Source organism: Patiria miniata, unplaced genomic scaffold, assembly GCF_015706575.1.
Source record: "Patiria miniata isolate m_02_andy unplaced genomic scaffold, ASM1570657v1 HiC_scaffold_7, whole genome shotgun sequence".
Classification (NCBI taxonomy): Eukaryota; Metazoa; Echinodermata; class Asteroidea; order Valvatida; family Asterinidae; genus Patiria; species Patiria miniata.
The window spans coordinates 3,337,288-3,359,136 of record NW_024037074.1 but is presented as its reverse complement, the minus strand read 5'-3'; the positions used below and the strand labels follow the sequence as shown (position 1 = coordinate 3,359,136).

At 39.4% G+C, this 21,849-nt stretch overlaps 1 protein-coding gene across 1 annotated transcript in view; it reads left to right on the top strand.

The window, feature by feature from the left end:
• The first annotated feature begins 208 nt into the window (after nucleotides 1-208).
• LOC119746324 (segment polarity protein dishevelled homolog DVL-3-like) overlaps nucleotides 209-21,849 on the top strand; it is a 65,749-nt gene continuing 44,108 nt past the window's right edge. Inside the window, exons 1-3 of the mRNA XM_038223206.1 lie at nucleotides 209-523; nucleotides 5,897-5,966; nucleotides 16,469-16,602. Of these exons, the coding sequence (XP_038079134.1) occupies nucleotides 363-523; nucleotides 5,897-5,966; nucleotides 16,469-16,602 (365 nt within the window). The 5' untranslated portion in view covers nucleotides 209-362. The remainder of the gene's footprint in view (nucleotides 524-5,896; nucleotides 5,967-16,468; nucleotides 16,603-21,849) is intronic.

The following is a 21,849-nucleotide window of genomic DNA, read 5'->3' as shown; positions in this document are numbered from 1 at the left end:
TGGTGTCCTCAAATGAAAGTAAAAATCTCCAGTACCACTAGTTTATGAATAAAAAATAAATGAGTTACAAATCCAAATTGTGTACGAAGTATATAATTTTTATTTCCATACACACATAGCCATGTACATACAGAGGGAGGCCAAACAGCACAATGAACGGCTCCGAAATTTAAATATTCATGACCTGTCTGAGGTCATACGCGATGCTAGTCACAGATTCCCCATTGAAAAACAGTGTGTGAAGTGTGAATGCACGACGTGTATGCGGCAGGTAAATGTATTCGCGAAAGAATGTGCTGAGCGGACTTCAATTTTCTTGCAGCGGGACCGGGATAATTTAGCCGATTTTCGGCCCTCTCAACATGGAAGAGACAAAAATCATATACCACATAGACGATGAGGACACCCCATACCTTGTGAAGTTGCCAATTCCTGCGGACCAAGTGACATTAGGCGATTTTAAGAATGTTCTCAATCGGCCCAACTACAAATTCTTCTTCAAGTCTATGGACGATGATTTCGGGTGAGTATCAAAAATTGTTGAGCACATACTAGTGAGACCGGAAGGCCTGTGGAATTTTCACTTTTTCTTCGCCGATTGCCGCTTGGCTTCGATTTTCGACCCGGAGTGAAGGTCGGGAGTATGTATGGACGCCCTGGATTGCCTCTTAGATGGAAATGTGGGGATATAAATCGAGAAATCAGCTCTCGACAGACCGGATTTTTGTTACGAAAGTCGCCATTTTTTTCTCTGACCAAACGACACGGTCTGGCTGCTGCCCGCCCGCAGCTACGGTTTCTTGTTGGCCCGTGTGATGAAAGAATTTTCTCCGTGGTTGTGTATTGTGTTAATGTCACGTCCTGAAATGTGTCAATGTTTACATTAAATTTCCTAAACTTGTGAGTGAAAAATATCATACATAAATGTATGATGTATATTACAAAGTCTGCCCTACTGCCTCATATTTCTTGTGAATAAAACAATACTTGATCAAATTATAATTTCATTTTAATAATTGTTTCCCTTTGTGGGATATTCGTAAAACTGATTATTAAGATTGAGTTTCATTGTCCTGTTCATTATATATAACTTAAGTGACGGTCGGTCAATGGTGATCAAACCATTTTTAATATGCAAGAATTGTCAGAAAACGAACATGAATGATTCTTACCACAGATCGTTAAGACTTTGTACACAACCTAAAAAGTGACATCTAAAAATACAACATTCCTTCCTGTTAAAAGAAAGGCACCAAAAAACAAGACAATGCAGTAAACATGTATGAGTTTTGCTGAGTTTTACATGAAAACATCACTGGTCATTTCAATTCACAGACTATTTGGGATCATTTTGAAATTAAAGGCATAGGCCTACAACACTTGCAAATCCATGCTTGAAATTAATCTTGTGGTGTTCTGTGAGACAATTTGTTTATTTTTCTGGGAGATGTTACGCTGACATCTTATGACTGATGGCATGTCTTACAAATACATTTCGGGAAAAGGGGGCAAAGAAGTGATTAATTTTAGTAACCTCTGGACATTTCTTGAAGTAGAGCTCATATTTTATAAACCCATTGAGCATCTGGACTACATTGTATTACATTGTATTACATTGTATCGCATTGTGTTAACATTGTATTACATTGTGTTACATTGTATTACATTGTATTTATTTCCAGATGAACCCATAAAACCATAGAATGCTCAGGCAATTTCATGCATGTCTTACAGAACAGGTTGGACTGTTCAGGGACTTAAAGTTAAAAAAAAAAAAAAATTATAGGTGAAAAAAAAAGGAACAAAAATAACAAATCTGTGCAACTAACTATCAATCAAACTTACTTTTTCATTAGCCCTAGGCATTTATGCCAGTAAGCTTTTTGAATCCTCAAAAATTAGGCTCTACTACTTTGACAATTTAACTGGGCAAATAAGAAAGTAAAATCATTTGTTTGACTTACCAAACTAGTTGGCGACATATTGTATGTTGTAGATAGAGGACAGGGTTTTGAATTTTTTAGGTAATTTGGGGGTAAAAATGATGAGAAAAGGCAACATGAAAATAAAGACAGCGTTTACTGTGAAGTACCGTGAATGCGCAACATTGCTTGGCACCAAATGTAAAATGCAATTTCTACCCCCCAAAAAAACTGTTCAAAATTTAAGGTGTCATTGGAATTGAGAAAAATCTGCTTTAGTTTCAAAAAGTGATTTTGGAATGTTAAACGCCTTTGACTCTAATTTGACCAAAAACACAATGGGGGGCCCTACACTTCACAATCGCCCAAAAATGGACCACTGAGGTCCATGTAAACACTGGACTCCATAATAATGATATTGAAAAATGAATCCTTCAACAAAAAATCACACAAGCACGTATTTGAGGTTATGGGAGCGTATGGGTTAATTCATACGGAAAGGAAATTGTAAATTTGCTAACATTACAAAGGAATTACATGAAGGGAACACTCGAAAATACAATGCTTAAGTTCCCTTGTTGAGTTCAGCCAGGCATGTTCACTGACTAATGTACAGTGGATAAAATGGTGTTCACATTGGTCAGTACAAAAAGACCATTACAAAAAGCTCTCACACAAAGCAGGTGGGGTGGGCATTTTAGCCAGAAATAAACAATAGACCAATTACTGAGCATTGATGTCCCCTGGCTTAAGAGAGGATTAGTGTCAATGGGGGAGGGGCTTATAGGAATTAGAATGATTGACAGGGGTCAGGGGTCAGCAAACAGTGGGGAAAGTTGGTTCACGTGAATAGTCCTAATGAGAAAAAGATTGACTGTTGCACCATGTGACAAATCTCTTTTGTGAGTTTGTGAGGTTCTGAAAAGAAATGAGGGGGAAAAAACTCAATGGTTGGGAGAGTAGGCCCTATGCTCTGCCCATCTTCAGGATACTGAAGGGATTCCAACGGTGAAGAGGTGAAGCGATTGAATCGTTGTCTGTATTACACTGAGAACGTACTTGTCCCCCAAAAATCCCTTTATTTTGAGTCTTTGAAACCTGCTAGGAAGTGTATGTAGGATTTTGTAGAACTGAGGACAGTAGATTGCAGCTAGTGTTACTTTGCATTGGGCTTAACGACCCCATGAAATTGCAGTACAGAGAATGTGTTATTTCTTCATAGTGAATTATGTACAGGATGGTTTCTGGGGCAAGTCCAGGAATTTGCATACGCTATGTCCCATATGTAATGAAAGTGTAACCCTCTTAAGATATTCATGGGCTTCAGTGTTTTTTTATTCTACTGTTGGGCATCTGCAAGGAGAATATCCACAAGACTTGTTATGTTATTAGTCTTTGTGATGATTATGAGATTGAAGAAAACATGGTGTTATGGGACAAAAAGGACACCTTTTCTTGGACTTAACCTCTAGCCAAAATTTTTAGGGGTTAGGGTTACTAATGAAATAGACTACATTGGATTATAGTTGTGGAAGTTGGGAGGACAGATTTTCCCTGAAGACTGTAAGCATTCTATTGATTATTAGAAATAGAATTCCATGGAATTCCATTGGAAGCTTTGCTAATTTAATGCAAGCTTTGCTTTACTGATTATGGCTGGCTGGGCTAAATTTTAATTTCAAAGACACCTATGGGCTCTGTGAACAAGTACCCCTTCAACGGCCAGAAAAGGAGAGTTGGGGGAGACCTAGACTGGTTCTCGGTCCATTCACTGCGTATTTCAAATGATCCAAAGTTATTGGGGCAGGGATTAGTCTGGGAGACCATCGCAAGTTCATTTGAACGTATTCGCGCCAACAACGCCTCGTTTTCAACGTTTTAAACGTAGTATTTTGCTTGTTTCTGATTTAATGTGCCTGTGCATCACAGTATTGTCACGTCTTGATAATCTTCAATGGGAGATCCATCATCCCAAGTCAGTTTCACAGCCTGTGACCGTAACTCATGATTAAGGCAAATGCAGCAGTTGCATACAAAACCCATCAGTACCCATGGAGCTATATTAAATTACTACAGCACTGACTTGATGTACAAAGTGATGCCTGCTGGGCGATCCATTTTTGTGCACAAACTAGATGGAAAACTCCAAATTTTGTACGGCTATTTGCATATCTGTGTTTATATTCTATACAGGTGCGTTATTGAAGCCGATGCGCCCAAAACCAAAACGCACTGTGATTAAATGAGCATTTCATTTTGCTCTGTGCAAACAATGCAAACATGTGCGCGTATCTGCTGCAGATGATTTTGCCATGACGTTTTTTAAACTAAACGTGATGTGTTTAAGTTGTTTGAGTATACATGCGCGTTGCATTTAGATTTCACTTTCTAAACTTACTCCATCTAACTGTATTATGTTTTACAAACACGCACATAAATTAAAAATGTCTGCGCCCAGGACGACTTCAGAGTATCTCCGCGCGAAAAAAATGAGGAATTAGCTCTCTAGAAATTAAATTATGTATACATGTACCAGTAGCTCTGTGTCAGTACCACAGACCCATCCTTGCATGTACATAAACTCCAAGCCCGGCAAACCATCCCCAAAATAAACATTGACTTCTCGGTGAACTGCTTGCAAAATTCCAATAAAATCATAATGCAAGTTGCTCAGTGATGCACCGGCCAACTTAGTGAGATATTTATGGGGACTTTGCAAGCCGTTGAACTATTTCCTGTAGGTAATTGATAGCCGGCCATTAAACGCTTGTCGGACTTCCTACATGAGCCTGTCTGATATTTCCAGGGCCCCGCCCCCATGACCTACATGTGGGTTGAGTTTCAGCAGCTGGACGAGGTTCTTGTGATCTGTCCGCTGGGTTGGCACCTCCTCATGCTCCAACCCCCAATGACCTTATGTTACTGCTGGATCAACTTCAGCTCACACTGAATTTACATGTAGGAACTTGTGGATGTTATTGAACCCTAACTCCAAAGGCATTTTAGCAAGGATGCAACCTCAATCCTGCAAAATCCTCCAACTGCCTCCATGTCAAAATTGCATGTATAGGCTCAATCCTGCAAAATCCTCCGTTATTTTGTGAATGTGGTCCTTGGAGAGGTGACCACTGCCTCAATCCTGCAAAATCCTCTGACAGCAATCACTGTCAATATGTTCAGGCAGAGCCAGTGACATCTTGGAGCAGTGGGGAGGATTTCAAGTATAATCTGGGCCTAAAGTTATGCAAGACTGAGCATAAACAACACAAGGTCCGGCCCAAGAACTTGACACAGTGCATTCTCCAAAATCAGACGCACATTTTTGCCGTATAGCCTCAATCCTGCAAAATCCTCAATTTTGCAAAGAGGATTTGGGAAGGTTAGGGTTAATTTTTCCTATGTAAATTTAATGCAAAATACAGTTAAACTGGATAGTTTGTGTTATAAAACATTTTTTTGAACAAACTTTTCATTGACCTGCAAATATACACGTTGTGTGTAGTTTTTTGGTAACTACCCTCAAACCAGCACTAACCAAAATCGGATTAAAATCTGAAATCTGAAAAATTAAAAAAAAAAATCTAAAATTAAAATTTTGCAGTCTTGTGTTTGACAAAATACAGTTTAACTGGATAATTTGTGTATTAAACGATTTTTGAAAAACTTACATACATGTTTATGTTTTCTTTGATCAGCAAATATCACGTGTGTATTTTTCGGTAATACCCTCCAACCAACACTAACCAAAAACCTGGTTATCGAAACCTGGAGTGATTATAAGGATGAAACAGGATAATTTGTTTTTAAACCTAATAATTCTGGGTTTTGTTGGTTTTAAAGCGTTGTATTTCCTATGACCAATCAAACAAACTTAACATAGACCAGGATGTAAGAGCAAGGTTTTCGTCTTAAAATTGTTAACTACTATCATCCAGTTTCTTAACGTTGACAATTTTCTGTCTTTTTCTCTGCAGCGTTGTCAAAGAAGAAATTGTAGAAGATGAGGCCAAGCTGCCATGCTTCAACGGCCGGGTGGTATCCTGGGTAAGAAGACACACATTTGCATTATTTATTCAAATTTATGCTAATTGATCAGTCGTTTGGGCCTTTTTTAACTTTAAAAATAAGGTGCATGAAGTTGAAAGGGTCGATTTTGTTAAAATTTGTTTTAAGTTTTTGTTCTGTTGCTGATAATGTGGAGTTGTACTGTAGTACTTAATTTTTTTCGGGGAGGGGGATGGGGATAAAAGGTGTTTTTAATCTTTTAATGTTTAAAAATGACTTTCAGTAAAAAAAAATCACACTAATTGGAGTTTTACACAACTGTTAACTCTGTAGTAATTGTCCTTTGAATGAAAAGAAAGCAGTACAATACTCTTTCAGAACATTTTAATGGAGGAAAAAAAATCATATTCACAGAATAGTAAACCACTGAAATGACTCGTTAAATGTCTAATCAAATCTTTCTTGACAAAAAAACACCTGCCATATATGCTTACCTCGTTATATCCCCAAATGTACAAGTGAATCTCCATAATTGGTTTGTGTAGACAACCCTCCGAACCCTTCACAACATCCCATCCGATCAATCAATCAATCAATCTTTCCACAAATTTATTTTTCAGCACTCGCACTTCTTTTTAAGATGTCCAGTGCAGCCGAGATCGGGATTGCTTCCTCATTGATCCTTGCATTTTCATTTGACCCCTGCCTTCAGTACCAATCGTTCAGTTGATGGAGGGGGAGAGGTGGGGGGGGGAAGAGATGACAAATTAATTTCAGCGGGAGCCAAAGTGTGAATTACTCACTAGCTTTTTTTTTCTTCCTATCGCGGCGTGGTGTGCATGGAATTCATTCCCGGCATATGCCGCCTCCTGATAAAAAGATAAGCAGTCTTGCGCGCATCCGGTAAAATTCATGTGTACGTTGTTGGGTATGAGAGAACAAGACCTGATTTCACGGTGCTGATAAACAGGAATAAATACTTAGCAGATTTATCTGCTGAGACCGGTTTCAAGAAGTATGTACAGAACATCCCATTACATTTTGGCTGGTACTCCGTTTTTGCTGTGCACGTATTTACTGTGCTTAGAAGCTCTGTGATGTTGAGTTTATTGACCCCAAACTCCTTAGAAAATGTTTGGAAGATGCAGGTGGAGCAAGTAAAAACCTCATACTATGAAAGATTAACCCCAACCACCCCAACCCTTCAAAATCCAACTGCTTGTTTTGTTGGAATCTGTTGGAGTGAGTACTGCACAAGTAAACTGATTATGCTTTACATGGGGTCAGGCATATAACCATAATCCGAGTCCAACAGTTTGGGTGTCGAGTTTACCTTTATGGTGTTGGACTTTGCAAGAGTGAGGATGGTTCCTAGTAAATCACTCAAGGGGGTAGGGGTTAATGAACTTGTAAATTTGATAAAAAATGATAAATTTAGAGAATAGATGGTAGAGCAACCCTGTTCTTAACAATAGGCTTGAATCCTGCCCTGAACAATTTAATATTAGACTGAGCATCAAATCTAAAAAAAGTGTTTAATGCAATCAATAGTAATAGGCCTATAGCTTTGTACATGTAAAGTAAACATTGACATTTTTTATCTGGACCATGTCCCACTGAAATGTTAAGAATTCTAATAATTGAACAAATCCCCTCAAAGCATGTCTCCATTTCTAGGCTTGTCCCTAATTTTTTTAATTAAACGTCTTCTCACGTTTCCTCTTATAAATGGACCTGCCAAACCCTGTCCAAGTGCCGATACAGAGACCAACCCATGCTTGTTTGTTGGTTCAGCAACATTGATTGTTTGTCTGTGTGTGACCCCTTGCCATCCGCGGATCATGTAAAGGCGTGTGTAAATTGCATATGGACTGGTGCCCCTGTGTGTATGTGTACATGTGCATGTAAACGACGGTGATTCAAGATGGCAGCTATGAGTCAGTGCTAATGTGTTAGTCACAGTGAAGCGAAGTTTTGTTTTTTCTTCAGTGAGATACTTGGAAAAAAAGGTCAAGAGCCATTGACTGATTTAGATTCAATTTTAGGCAGTGGACATTTGGGTCATTCCATAAATTTTGAGTCCAAAGTGTGACATTTTCCCTGGCCCTGTTACCTCGGTACTATGTAATTTGCCATTCAAGTATCATTAAGAATGACTTCAAATATTTTATTTATTTGTTGGGTTGGCCATTTTCTAGTCATAGTCTCTCTTGGAGGAAGACTGCGTTAATGAGTGCATCAGAATTATGAAATCAAAGATGTCAGATGTAACAGGGACAGGAAAAAAGGTGGACCTAAAATTGATAGAATGAACCAGTTAGGCCCCCCCCCCCAAAAAATAGTTGGTCTCTGGTCAGCGCACGTTGATTTTAATCATGCGCGTCAACCTTTTTTTCCCTTCAAATTTACCACGGAAGCTACAACAGCGCCCTCTATTGCCGCACCTCCTCAAATGTTTGTGGTAAGGAGCACCAAGGAATGGGGAAATTGCGTCAAGGTGAATGATGGAGGGCACCAAGGCAAATTATGGAGGACACCAATGTATATGAGGACATAAAAAAGCAAAATAGTACCTACCTTGTCTGTACAATTCAAGCTTGAAAAAAAACAAACAAAAAAAAACATCCCAAAAAAACGCGTCGTCGCATCAATTCCGGAACTTCGGTCTGACCAGAGACCGACTGTTTTTTTTTGGCCTTACATGTATCATCAATTGCACATCTGCATGGGCCCGATTGCTCTCTGCTAACCCCAGATTTCCGCGCAGCTTACGCTCACCGTTCTGTGCTCACCCGGTAAGCACAGAATCCTTAGTGACAGGATGTTTATGTTTGCATAAGCCAAAATAGAGTATGAGTACTTTGCCATGAGTTTGAGTATGAGTACAAGCACTTTGTCATGCGTACGAGTACAAGGCCATTTTTTCCCATGAGTTCTAGTACCTAGTACCAAAAAAATGTACTCAAGTACAAGTATGAGTACAAATTTATACAATTACTTTCCACAAGTAGGAGCGAATTTCAATGTGTCATATGTTTTTCGAGGGCTTTTTGCTGTCAAACTAGGCATTAAACAAATGCAGAAGCCTCCCAAACAGTAGAAAACTGGTTGTCTTCCTGCATGGAGCGAATACGAGTACCAGTACTCTATCATGAGTACGAGTAATCGTACGGGTGAACTATTTCTTGCGAGTAAGAGTATGAGCACTACAAGACTGCAATTTTGTCAATGTTCACATCGCTGAAATCAGTAATTGACAAAAACTTTCCAGTACCGGGAAAAAAAATTGACTATTTAGATTTTGATTAACACCTACTTGTATGGAGTGAAGTCTGCGGCTTACCATTTTTAATAGTCCTGCATATTATTCATTCATAAGGCCAAAAAAAAAATAGTTCTGCTTCCATATGATTGTACACACACAAAAATTGCCCCCCCCAAAAAAAAATTTCCTACCTACCTACCTACATGTACCCTATTTTAGAATGCCATGTAATCGGAAGCAGAACTATTATTTTGTTGGCCTAAACTGTTCTGCCAGTGTAAAGGGCCTACATTTATACACCACATTATAACATTGAGCATGATTGAACATGTATGCCTGCACTTAACACGTTCTTTTAGACACCTATGCCGCTTTACAATGAAGAGTAGGTTAACATCATGTACCGTTAAAGCTTTTATGCGACTGTGACAATTAAGCCCCGTTGTGCCGTAACAGATGAATCGCCCAATGCATCAAACAGTGAAAGCGTTGCATGCTTTTCAGTAGGCTTACACATGCGTACCTTAACCTGCATTGACAGAAGCAGCTTGTCAAATCATAAGAAAAATACAAGTCCCCCCCATTACGGCATCTACACATTTATTATCAACCCCTTTTTGGGGGGTATTGTCCATTGAACAATTATCATGTTGGTTCTACCCACCCCAGCCCACTTTGCCTCAATTATATTTCCATTACATTGCTTGCTTGGCCAGGTTCAAGTTGAAAAGCAGGGGAAAAAAGCTAGATTTGTTTTTTAGATAATGATCAGTGCGTTTGTTCTGTGGGTGGCAAAGTCAAGGCGTAGCAGTTCACACCGACTTGTTTTTGGTGTCGTCCGTGATCGACCGTTGGCCGGTCGTCGGATTTAATCATACTGTGGCTTTGATAGAGCGAGGGAGTTAGCAACAGTGACATTTCAGCCAAGCAATTGAATGCGCTCAATGGAGGGGGTTTATAATCAAAGCAATTACGGGGTAATACCGTATTAGCCAGTACGACCTTATTGAAGGATTTTGAATACAATTTCATTCGGCTCGTGAAAAATGTGTGTCCACACGTTGAAACGTACTGGTTAGTGAAATCAATTCGACAATGACAATTAGACGGTGGAAATTATTATATGGAGACCAATTCTTCAATCAAAACGTTTGTACAGAAGGCCTAACAAAATTTTGTGCATCCACAAAAATACTACATGTATGCATACATACAATGTACTTTCCTTTTCCTGTGAAATTTACACATTACTTCAAGTACATGCAAAATCAAATGGAATACAAATTAGTGTATGTAACTATTTCTGCATGTCATATTTGTTCATGTTTTTGTCTTTAACCCTAACCCCCTAGGCCCTTTTGGCTATAGAACCATCCTCAATCCTGCAAATTCCTCCAATTGCCACCTTGTACAAATTGGATTCAGCCTCAATCCTCCAAAATCATCCGTTATTTCTTGCATTTGTTCAGTGGAGGGGTGACAATTGCCTCAATCCTTCAAAATCCTCCAACAAACACTGTTAATGGGTTGAGGCAGTGCCGATGACATTCACAAGCAGTGCGGATGAAATCAAGCATAATGCAGAGCTCAATTATGCTTGACTGAACATAAACAATGCAGGGTACAGCCTACGATCTTGACACAATGCAATCTCTAAAATCAACCAACACTTTTTTGCCATTCGGTCACTATCCTCCATAATCCTCCAAAACCGCCAGGAGGATTTTGGAGGATCGATGATAGTTGGGGTTAAACCAGGATTAAAGCCGTTGATATTAACGATCATTTTGCATTGACAATTTTAAAATGATGTGTTGTTAGTCAAAATTCCAGCTTTTGTTACAAACTTGTTTTATCAACACAAACTACATACATTTAAAAATAAAAACGCCAACCCACCCACTCTGAAAAAAACAAGAAGAGAAATACACCGTTCACTTCTCTCGATGGTTGAATTCATGTCAGTAAATTGTTATTAATATTTCAATGGGTCCTGCATGCTCTGCACTCTCCAGCCCCGAGGCTTTTTACTTATGATCAGATTTGATTTTGGCCCCCCCCCCCAAAAAAAGGGAAAAAGTCTATTGCAGGGAAAAACCGATGTAAATTGAGTCTTCGCTAATAGGATAGCAGATTGGCCCTATAAATACATGTACATGATGTTCGTGATGCCGGTGCATGTTATGTACTACATGTAGTTAATGTACATTTTTTTTGTGGACCGAATTTAGAAGTAGAACAGGGGATAGGTGGACTTTGTGCTGCGCCACCCAGGCATGAGTGCACTGTTTGAGCGGTCCACAAAAGCACCAGCTGTGGTACTTTATCATAATTATTCCGTTGTCGGCATTCTGCACAAAGAAGAAATAAATAACTTAAAAATGACAATCTTGACCTGAAAAAAAAAACACATACGTACCGGTATATTAAACAGCCTCGAATGAATGAATTTTTCAGCTGTGATGCAGGGATGTACATGTGTATATGAAAGTAATTACTTTGTTTTTCTTTTCCGAATCTTTGAACAAGATGAGAATATTTAAAAGTGCCTTCATTTCATCATTCCTGAATAAATATCTGTCGCTTGCAATGTACATTCGTTGTATTTTTTTTTTATTTCACTGATTTTAGGCCTGAGATTTTTCAGTTCCTGACGAACAGACACACCCCCCCCCCCCTTTAAAAAAATCACTGTTTTTCAGAATCACCTTTTTAAAGGTCATATAACATTTGCTTTTGCTGCAATTTTTAGAAATGGATGAATTTTGGGGTTAGCATTTTATAGCGAATACTGTTACACCGACATGTTTAAAGTTTCGTGTTCGTAGATGCTGGGAAAAACCGAGAGAAAAAATGCTGTTCTGGTAGTCTGGTTCCCTGACCCTACTTCAGACGAAACGGAGTAATTTACAGATGTCGCGGAATTGCCAGGTCAGGGAACCAGACTAAAACTGGCTTGCACCCATTCACGGATGTGTAACCGATTGCAAACAAAATGTGGACTATATTTGGTAAATTGGGGGCAGTGTTTAAAAAAAAAAATCAGTTTTTTCCACTGACCATCATTGGAAATTGATACACACATTCCACTTTACTTGAAAATGATAGCACACCAGGTGCCATGATTTCACAGGATGCTCGAGATAGTATTAGTGATCACTTACAGTCAAGTTTAAGGTATTTCATAATAGTAATTTTATCTTTTGATGTTTGCAAATGTATAAGATCCTGACGAAGAGACAAAACAACCCCCGTCCCCCTCTACAAAAAAAGAAAGAAAAAGAATCACTGCTATTTAATGTTCAAAAGAAACGAAAGATGTCCTTGACACACCACACATTTCCCTGGCCCTGCTTTATGGAGAGAAGTTCTATCCTTCTGACCTTTCCAGCATAGGCCGCTGGCAAACGCTGTCAAAACATTGCAGTAATTTATGGGATATTGTGGCTGGCTTCCCATTTCCACTGTTCAGTTTTGTCCACAGAGTGTTAGGCAAGCATTGACCTTTGCCCTCAGCCGACCTTTGAACTCCGGCGGGTGGCTAGGTAAACCTCTCTCGTGTCTTTCTTCAGACAGCACGGTGTAAAAGGGTTCAGGCAAAGTTCTCACGTGTGATTAATTATGATAAAGGAAGCATTAAAAAACGTTTGCGATGATTTTGTCCATTAGATTCACAATGATAAGTTTTGTAGAATTTGGTATGTTTGACTGAATTTATCTCATTTTGCTACATGTTTAGGTGAAAAAAAGAAGTTTTGTTTATTTTTCTAAAGTAACCTGACCTACCAAGATTTTTTAGGTTAAATTGCCGACCTCAAACTTTTTTATTGCCACATTTGGCCAGAAATTTTGAATGCCGTATATTTTGAGAAAAAAAGTTTTCCCTATGGAAGTTTTTTGTTTGTGCGCTAAATTGTCAAAGAGTTAAACAGGTTAATTAAACAGAAGACTGTCGCAGGTGCGATAGACAGACAAACATAAATATAATTACAAAATAACCTTAGTTTCCGAACTACCTACCTGGATAATTTTACAGTTTTTCCTTCAGCCTTAGAAGTTCAATAAATACCCGGTACATGTAAGTTAATAATATTTATGAACATAATATTTCCTTAACATTTAACCAAGTTTTCAATTTAAATATTTGCTCACTTTTAGAAAGAAAAAAAAACTTATACAATACACCTGCAGAAACCATACATTTAAATTGTTGTTGGGCGCTCTCCCAATGATCACGTACACAGGTATTTACCATTGAAAATACTTGCAATCAGTCATCAGAAATTCCGAGTACAGCTTTTTTTCTTACATTCTTTTCCCATTCACAAAGTGCCTGTATAAGAAACCCCAACAAAAACCGTCCCTCCTTGGACAATGGGCGCATTTAATGAGGTTGGCACTGTGTAGTGCCTCCTGAGTCTGGCCGGTCCATGGCTTGTCCATTGTGCCAGGCCATGTCCATCAGGGGGAAGCATTTCTATGGGCTTGATTGATCTGAGATTAAAGGGGGTAGCTTAGGGATTTCTCCAAAACTGGTGTGGAGTTTATGTTTGCCTTGCTTCTTTGGAGTTGTTGTGGCGTGTCTGTGAGGGACCATCTTGACTTGGGATGGTATTTTTTTTTTGGGGGGGGGGGGTTGTGTGGATTATTTTTCCTCAATTAACATGTGATTCTTTTAGAAAAGGTATCATCAAAATAAAGTGAAACATGTTTGTTTCATGTACAAGTAAACGACTCAAATTGTCGAAAATAAACTTTGAACAAAGAAAAATTGACTGGAGCAGGGATTGAACCAGACAGGGCTCTGGAGTGCTCTGAAACGTGCAAAACTAAATCAGGCCCACTTTACTCACAGTTTAGCCAGCAAATTTCTCCAAACATTCCACTGGGGCAAAGAAAATGTCCTCAGTATTTCACCTACCAAGTTTGCAGACTCAATTCAATTTTTAAAGGAGACATTTCTTCAATATTTTACACATGAGAGGGAAGTCAACAGATTTCAAAATGGGGCTAAATACTAGACTGGTACATGTCCAACCATGGTCCAACTATTTGAAAAGACTGACCTCTTCATTCAGTGTCAATAGTCTGGTGGCTTGACTATGGAGAAATGTGTAGTAAATTGAGACTAGTTCCCGCTTCATGCCACATGTTTCTTAAATTCTTTTGGCATGGTTGATTGATGCAGTACTGAAGCTGTGTTGGACTGGTTGTTTTAGGTGCCAGTCTATTTTCTTGTTTTGCATGTATTCAATACCTTAAAGGGAAAATACAACATTTGCAAACATCAAAAAATAAAACTACCAAATCATTTTGAAATACCTTGCTGGACTGTTAGTGAATGACAGTGTAAAGCATCCTGTAAAATCATGGCACCTGGTATACTGTCATTTTCAAGAAAAGTGGTATTTTTGTATCAATTTCCAACGCTGATCGGCCGATCAGCGTTGGAAAAAACTGGCTTTTTTTCTCAAATACTGGCCCCAATTGACCATCGCGCTTGTTTGCAATTGATTACACACCTATGAACGGGTACAAGCCAGCTAGACTGGTTCCCTGACCTTACAATTCCCCAATATATGTAAACTGCTCTGTTTCTTCTTAAATGGAGTCAGGGAACCAGACTACAGGAAAATGATTGTTTTTCTTGGTTTTTATAGCATTTTCGAACCCAAAACCTCAAAAAAGTCAGTGTAACTATATTTGCTATATATTTCCAACCCCCCAATTCCATCCATTTCTGAAAATTACAGCAAAAGCAAATGATGTATATTCCCTTTAAGTTTTGGGACTCTCATACACAGTATTGAGAGTCCCAAATTTTCGGACTAGGTTTGAACCTCCGATCTCTGGAATGTCGTACCGGTGCTCTACCAACTAAGCTATCCAGTCCTTTTTCACTATAAAAAAAATATATAGTTACTGAAATGAGTGCATTAAAGTTTATAAAACTCATCATGTGATTTATAACCAGAGGTAAAAAAAAAATAAAAGAGTTCTGGAGTTTGTATCTGGGAGTCATTGTACACGAAATATCAAGCCATCATATTTTATTCCCCAAGAAATGATCAAGCAATGCCGGCATGTCAATGTCTGGATTTTTTTTCTTGCGTGTTCAATGCACATTATATTTTAGACTAGATTTTTAAACAAATCACCAATTATCTGTTGTGGATGCTTCCAAATTTCAAAAAGGTCAAATTTCTTTGAAATGTTAGAATTTTTTTTTCTTGAAATTTTCTGCAAGACCTCGTATCAGGGTGTTGATAATTTCATTATGAAAGATAAAAATCAGAAGAGAGTTCCAAGATCCCCAGAACTGCGCGTCGAGGTCGCAGAACTGTTCATAAGTCATCTGCCCCATATTCCTGTCTTCCCTTTGAGTTAAGAACCCGCCAAGTGTGAAATTGCTCTCTCAATTATATTAGCAGAGCTGTGGGTAATTTGTTTCAGTGGTGGCTTTATTTCTAAACCAGCCGCTCTGTGCGTATAGTAAATAGAGCGTGCCGCGATGTCACACATTAAACTGTCATTGGGGGGGGGGGGGAGAGACCAGAGGCATTGACTCTCAGGTGGGATAGCATTTGGTGTGTATGACGTCAATGCGGGATCTAGGCATATTTTTTCATTGAATTGTGAGGGGTTTTATAATGAGAAGCGACAATTAAGTCAGCCTTGAGATTTCTCAGGCCTGTCTGTGAACGGGGATTGTTTTGGTTGGGGAAACTGAATGCCTTTGTTTACTGGTTTGTGAAGCTGCAGGTTTTTTTGTGTGATTGGTCTGTACTGTTGTCATGGCAACCTTTAGTATGTGTATGCAGCTGTACTTTACCACTGCTGTAATTTTTGTTCAGAGATTTAATTAAGGCTCTGTCAAAAAGACTTTTTGTCATCCATTTGTAGAAATTTTAGACAGAAAGTGTACGTGCTGCTTTCATTTTCAATTTTTGTGTACGTGCAAAATTATACAATCTCATGAAGGAGCTCCTCAAGCACCCTGAAAAATATTCCACCAGAATTTGCACAAAAAAAAAGTAAACAGCTCAATAGTTATTATTTTTTGAAGAAGAGAGGTTTTAAGACAATCATGTACAAACAATATCATGCTTGCCTTCACCACAGTAGTGGTTTGACATTTTTATTTAAGCAGCAATTAATATTAAAGTTTCACTTTTCAAAATGTGTCTTCAAAAGCTGCTCTACGTTTACTATGTACTTTGTTTAAAACCTCTCACCCGGTGTCTGATTGTTGTTTGTTCATCATTTCTGTCTGTAGCTCGTCCCGGCCGACAGCAGCACAGGAGCGCCATCGGACACGGGGTCGCAATGCCAAAGCGAAGCACCCTCAGACATGCAGCCACCCATGGAACGGACGGGCGGCATCGGCGACTCGCGACCGCCTTCTTTCCAGTAAGTAAAATCCTCAACGCTAGTGACGAGTTTGAAGAGTGGACCTGGGACGTGCATGTGGGAAGGTTTACCCGCTCCGCAAACCCTCCGTCGCTTTAAGGACTCTGTTTGTGGACGGCGAAATACTTTCCTGGCCTGCCACTCCTGTGATGTGGGTTCGAATCCCGCCTGGGCCAAAACTATGGATTGAGTTTTTCAATTCCCCATTTTAATGGGTTCCCCGAAAATCTCAATTTAACAATTTAAATGACTTCGTGCCCAGTCTTTAATGGTGCATATTTCATCCGTGACAAATTCCACAAGACTTGTTTTTATGACTTCTGAATGAACTCCTGCACAGCCTTGGCAGAAACACTAGGTTGTTTGTTGTGCGGTTGGTCGTAAACAGCGGGGACCTGTGTCTAATTGACTCAACGATAACAGCCCAAGATCTGACATTAATTGGTTTTTGTTCACATTGACAACCCCAGGCAGTGGAGTATGGCTGGGTCAGGCTTCCACAGGCCATGCACAGGCGCATGTGAAATAGCAAGCCATAGTCACGTAATTTGAAATGTTGCATGCAAAAGAGAATACAGCAGTGAGGCTAGGGCTCAGGTATAGCTCCTTGACTCTTGTCAGTGCCATAGACTGCTTTCACTTGCACGACACCATTCTGATGGCTGTCATTATTGCACTGAGTGAGAGTCCTTAACCCTAACATTCCTCAATCCTCCAAAATCTTTCAGGCGGTTTTGGAGGATTGAGGAGGATTGAGGCTGATTCTGGAGGATGCGTTGTGTCGGGTTCGTAGGCTGTGTGCCCTGCATTGTTTAAGTTCAGCCATGCATAATTGAGCCCTGCATTATGCTCAATATCATCTGCGCTGCTTTTGATTGAATGTCATCGGCACTGTCTCAACCGAACCCAGTGCTTGTTGGAGGATTTTGAACGATTGAGGCAAAGGTCACCCCTCCACTGAACAAATTCAAGAAATAGGCCTAACGGATGATTTTGGAGGATTGAGGCTGCATCCAATTTTTACATGGTGGCACTGGCAATTGGAGGATTTTGCAGGATTCAGGATGATTCCTAGCCAAAAGGGCCTAGGGGTTAGGCTTAATTCTGCATTTTTCATGAATTCAGAATCACACTATATTAGTAACTGAAGGAACTGTTTAAATTTTTGGCCAAATCAAATCTGGTAGCAAGAAATTTGGTTACTTTCTCAATATTCATACAACTTTACAAGTGCTCTCAGCAGACGAAATGCAACACGTGACAGAGACCGACATTATCGACAATCATTGCAATTTCTTCATAATTCACCACATTCGTATCACTGAGAAAGGACATGAGTGCATTGGTGTGCAGTAAAACTTTGTTTAGTTTTCACCACGGAGCTCCATGCATGTACACTCTCTGCAAGCAGCCTGTCCTTCAAGGACCTTGCGAGTTGAGTAGGCCACACAGTTTTCCTTGCCATTTTTGTACATCGAATCTGGAACTAGAAGCAGTTGATGAGATACATTTGGGTTTAATATTGGGCAGGGTTTCTGTTTATAGGGTGTTATGTTGTGACAGGCCCATCAAAGCCACCTCAGGCACGCCTAATGACCATCTTGGGATCGGACAGCTGGTTTGGTAGACATTGGGGAATGTTTCTTGAGGTAGCAACTGGACTCCTAATATAAAGTCTTCTTTCTAGCGGAAAGTATGGATTGTGACAGCACGGCCTTGTCTTGGACTATCAAAGATGTCCATAATACAGCTGTGTTAGTCTACTACATGTACCAGTAGATACAGTTATCATAGAGGTAGCACTTTAACCTTAACTCCGGCATTTTTGCAAGGATGCAACCTCAATCCTGTGAAATCCTCCAACTGCCTCCATGTAAAAATTGCATATACAGCCTCAATCCTGCAAAATTATCCATTTTTTCGTAAATGTGGTCCCTGGAGGGGTGACCACTGCCTCAATCCTGCAAAATCCTCCAGCAACCACTGCCAATATGTTGAGGCAGAGCCAGTGACATCCTGGAGCAGTGTGGAGGATTTCAAGAATTCCACGTAATGTCCTCTTCTTTTGGCAGTCTATTTAAAATATCCTAACTCTTGATTATTATTCAGCAGTGCATGTTGATTTCATGTTCAAAATCCCCATTTCAAGGTACCAGCAGATTTGATTTTAAGGGGTCTTTAATATACATGAAGCTTCAAGTAGGGCACATTCCACAGAAATTCAGCACAAGCTATTCTGTTGAATGCAGGCCGGATGTGTTCTGGAATTTTCATTTCGGTGATCGCAGTGTTTATTTAAATTTGTATCTGACTTGAAGGCTCTTCGGATTTTGTTTGGAGTAATTTAAGATGAGACTCTACAGCATAACACCTGGCTTGAGTGGAGAGATAGTCTTCAAGATTTAAGTGATCGTTTTTAAAAATAAATCAGGAAATTTTTAATTCTTTTTGCATTGACTGAGGAAAACTGTTAAAATTATACCATCTGTTCCCTTGAAATGTGTCATCCTGAAAAATGCATTTTCGAATTGATTAATTTTCTTTAAATGGAAAAAAAAAATTATTTGAGACCATGGATGTGTATCTACAACATGTGGCTCCAACACAAAGTGCAAAGGTGTGAAATCTCAGCTTTTTTAGCTGATTTCAGCTTTTTTGTTTTGGATTTCAGCTTTTTCCCCTCACTTGCTGTGTAAAAAAGTATAGGAGATCTCCAAAATTCAGCTTTTTTACACCTTTTCCAGCTGTTTTCAGCTATTTTTTATCAGTGGTCACTCACACGGGTCCCTGAAAGTGCTAGATGAAGAATGAGCTAATATGTAAGCCGTAGAGTACATTTCACAATAGATCGTCGCTAGTATTAAGCACGCTGTCCGGCTCCTAATCATATGTAGCGGATTTAGACAATTATTGGCCAATCTAGGTCACACAGGTGACCCCTTGGGGGTTTCGGTATTGTAGGGGCCGCCCAGAGACCCCAATCACAGAAATGCCCTAAACTACTATTCTTTTCCTTTTCTGGCTGCCAGTTTCTGGATTTTTTTCCCTTCAAAAGTGAATTGTAAGGTTTTTGGTAATTTGAAACTGTTCTAGGTATTGGGTATTTTCCTTAGGGAGTTCGCCGGAGTTGTTTTCCCTTTTAAGTCTGTAATACCAGAACGTTTATAAATTTTGGCCGTATGAAAATAAAACTTTGTTTCCTCTTTTGGTTTACTTTTAATGGTGCAGGGCCAAGTGAGTGGGGTTTTTTTTGGGGGGGGGGAGCTGGTATGTGTTCCAAATAAAAAATTTGATTCTTTACAAAATATATATTTTCAATACTTCCAATTTGTGAGGTATTGTACAGTATACTGGTACATGCATGTGAAAAAGAAAAAAAAATAGAAATGAAAAATTCAAAACCTTGAACATATAGATTCTTTTTGGTAAATTCCTTGGAATGATTACAATATTCCAGTTCTAATATTTTTTTCATGAGATCACTGTTCAAATACTGTATTCCTTTCTCTCCCATTCTGTGATTGCTAAGTACAATATAAATCGCGACACAAAAAACAAGACCTGAATTGCAAATTTAAAAAGAAATCAGTTGTCAAGACAGCAGCGCGCGCATAAATGCTTCAGGTTGCCACCTTCAGTATGATAATTCACCTTTTACAACGGCAGGCAGTCAATTATATACCAGTCCCTAGCTCGGTTGATATGTCACCAGGACGGCTGTACACATCCAATATGTATCAAAACCCTGTACAACCTCATCATCACGCACTTTGCTCCCCCCCCCCCCCCCACCACAACGCGCCTGTGAGCTACATTGGCGTTGAGAAAACAGTGGAGTAATTTCCAATTATGCGAGCGGTTAACAGGTGACTCATGCAAAAGGCCGTGGGTGACCTCGCCACTCTGGGCCCCACGGAATGACAGCTTCTTGTCTGGCAGGCTGCTAGGTTTCTTTTCAAGTGCCTGATTTTATTTCCCAAGAAATTATCAGGTTTTGCTCATCACTGATGTGTATTTTATAACACTGTACATGTATGTACTCGGTCTTATCTGAGGGCTTGTGAGAATGAATTCACAAGCGTATTCGGGTGGGATTCGAACCCAGGACCTCCTGCTTACTAGTGAAGACGTCTTACCACTCAACCACTGAGCTTGCCTGGGTTGGCTGGCTGGTTCGAATCTGATAACAGCGAGTACCACAACCAAACTATTTTATGAGAAAAAAATCCATCACGTAAATTTTTTTTCAGCAAGTCTGCAGTTTTTGGTATCAGTTACAATATTTGTTTTTCTGCTAGATAGTTTACACGTTCCTATATTTTGTCATAGTCTTGAAATTGATATGAACAGTTCTATTGGTGCTCATTTGTTTCACACATGAATGGATGTGCCACAAAATGGACTCACTGTGCATTAAGTGACAATATTTTTGGAAGGAGTTTTTTTCAGTCAACATTTTATATCAAGTGTATTACATTGTATCATGTAGCAAGTACCATATTATAAATGTATTTAATACATTGTGTACAAAAAGCAATATCAGCATCCACTAATTCAACAACAGCCATGTTCTGGATGTTCTGCGATGGCACCAGGCGCATGGAGTGGCACTCAGGTAGTACGCAAGCACTCCGGGCTCCTTCGATCAATTGTGTTACCAAAATGCGCACGCACATTGTCTTTAAAGATTTAGTCCATCATTTGTAATTTGTGCATTTTGTTCGTTTGAAGCAACAAAAGTGTTCAAAATCTAATGAAGGATACTGAACAACTAACCTGATGAAGTTTCAGCTCAGCTTCAGCTGTATATTCCGAGAAAAACAGCATTCTAGGATCTCAATTTCAAATCAAAAGTTGCTGAATCATGTTTTGAATTGTTTTGAATTGCAGCTATACGTGATGTCGTTCACTGATCCGACGAATTATAGCAACCGCACGCGCCTGTGCGTCGTGCCAATGCTTGCGCGCGCTGCGCCGAATAACAAAACGAACTACTAATTTAAATTTTCCTACGGTGCGTCTTAAGACGCACCGTTGGAAAGGCCTTCTTTCGTTGATTACTTCAAAATGATAGCTTGCCAGAAAGATTAATTTCACAGGGAGTTTAGTCGAAATGATAGACTATAGCTTTAAGAATGTGTGGGGCGTGCACATGAATGTGGTGCCACCTCAAAAATGGCGTCGAATTTTGTTCGCCAATAATGTTACTATTTCCCAGAGTTTGTTTGATTTCATTTTCACTGGTTG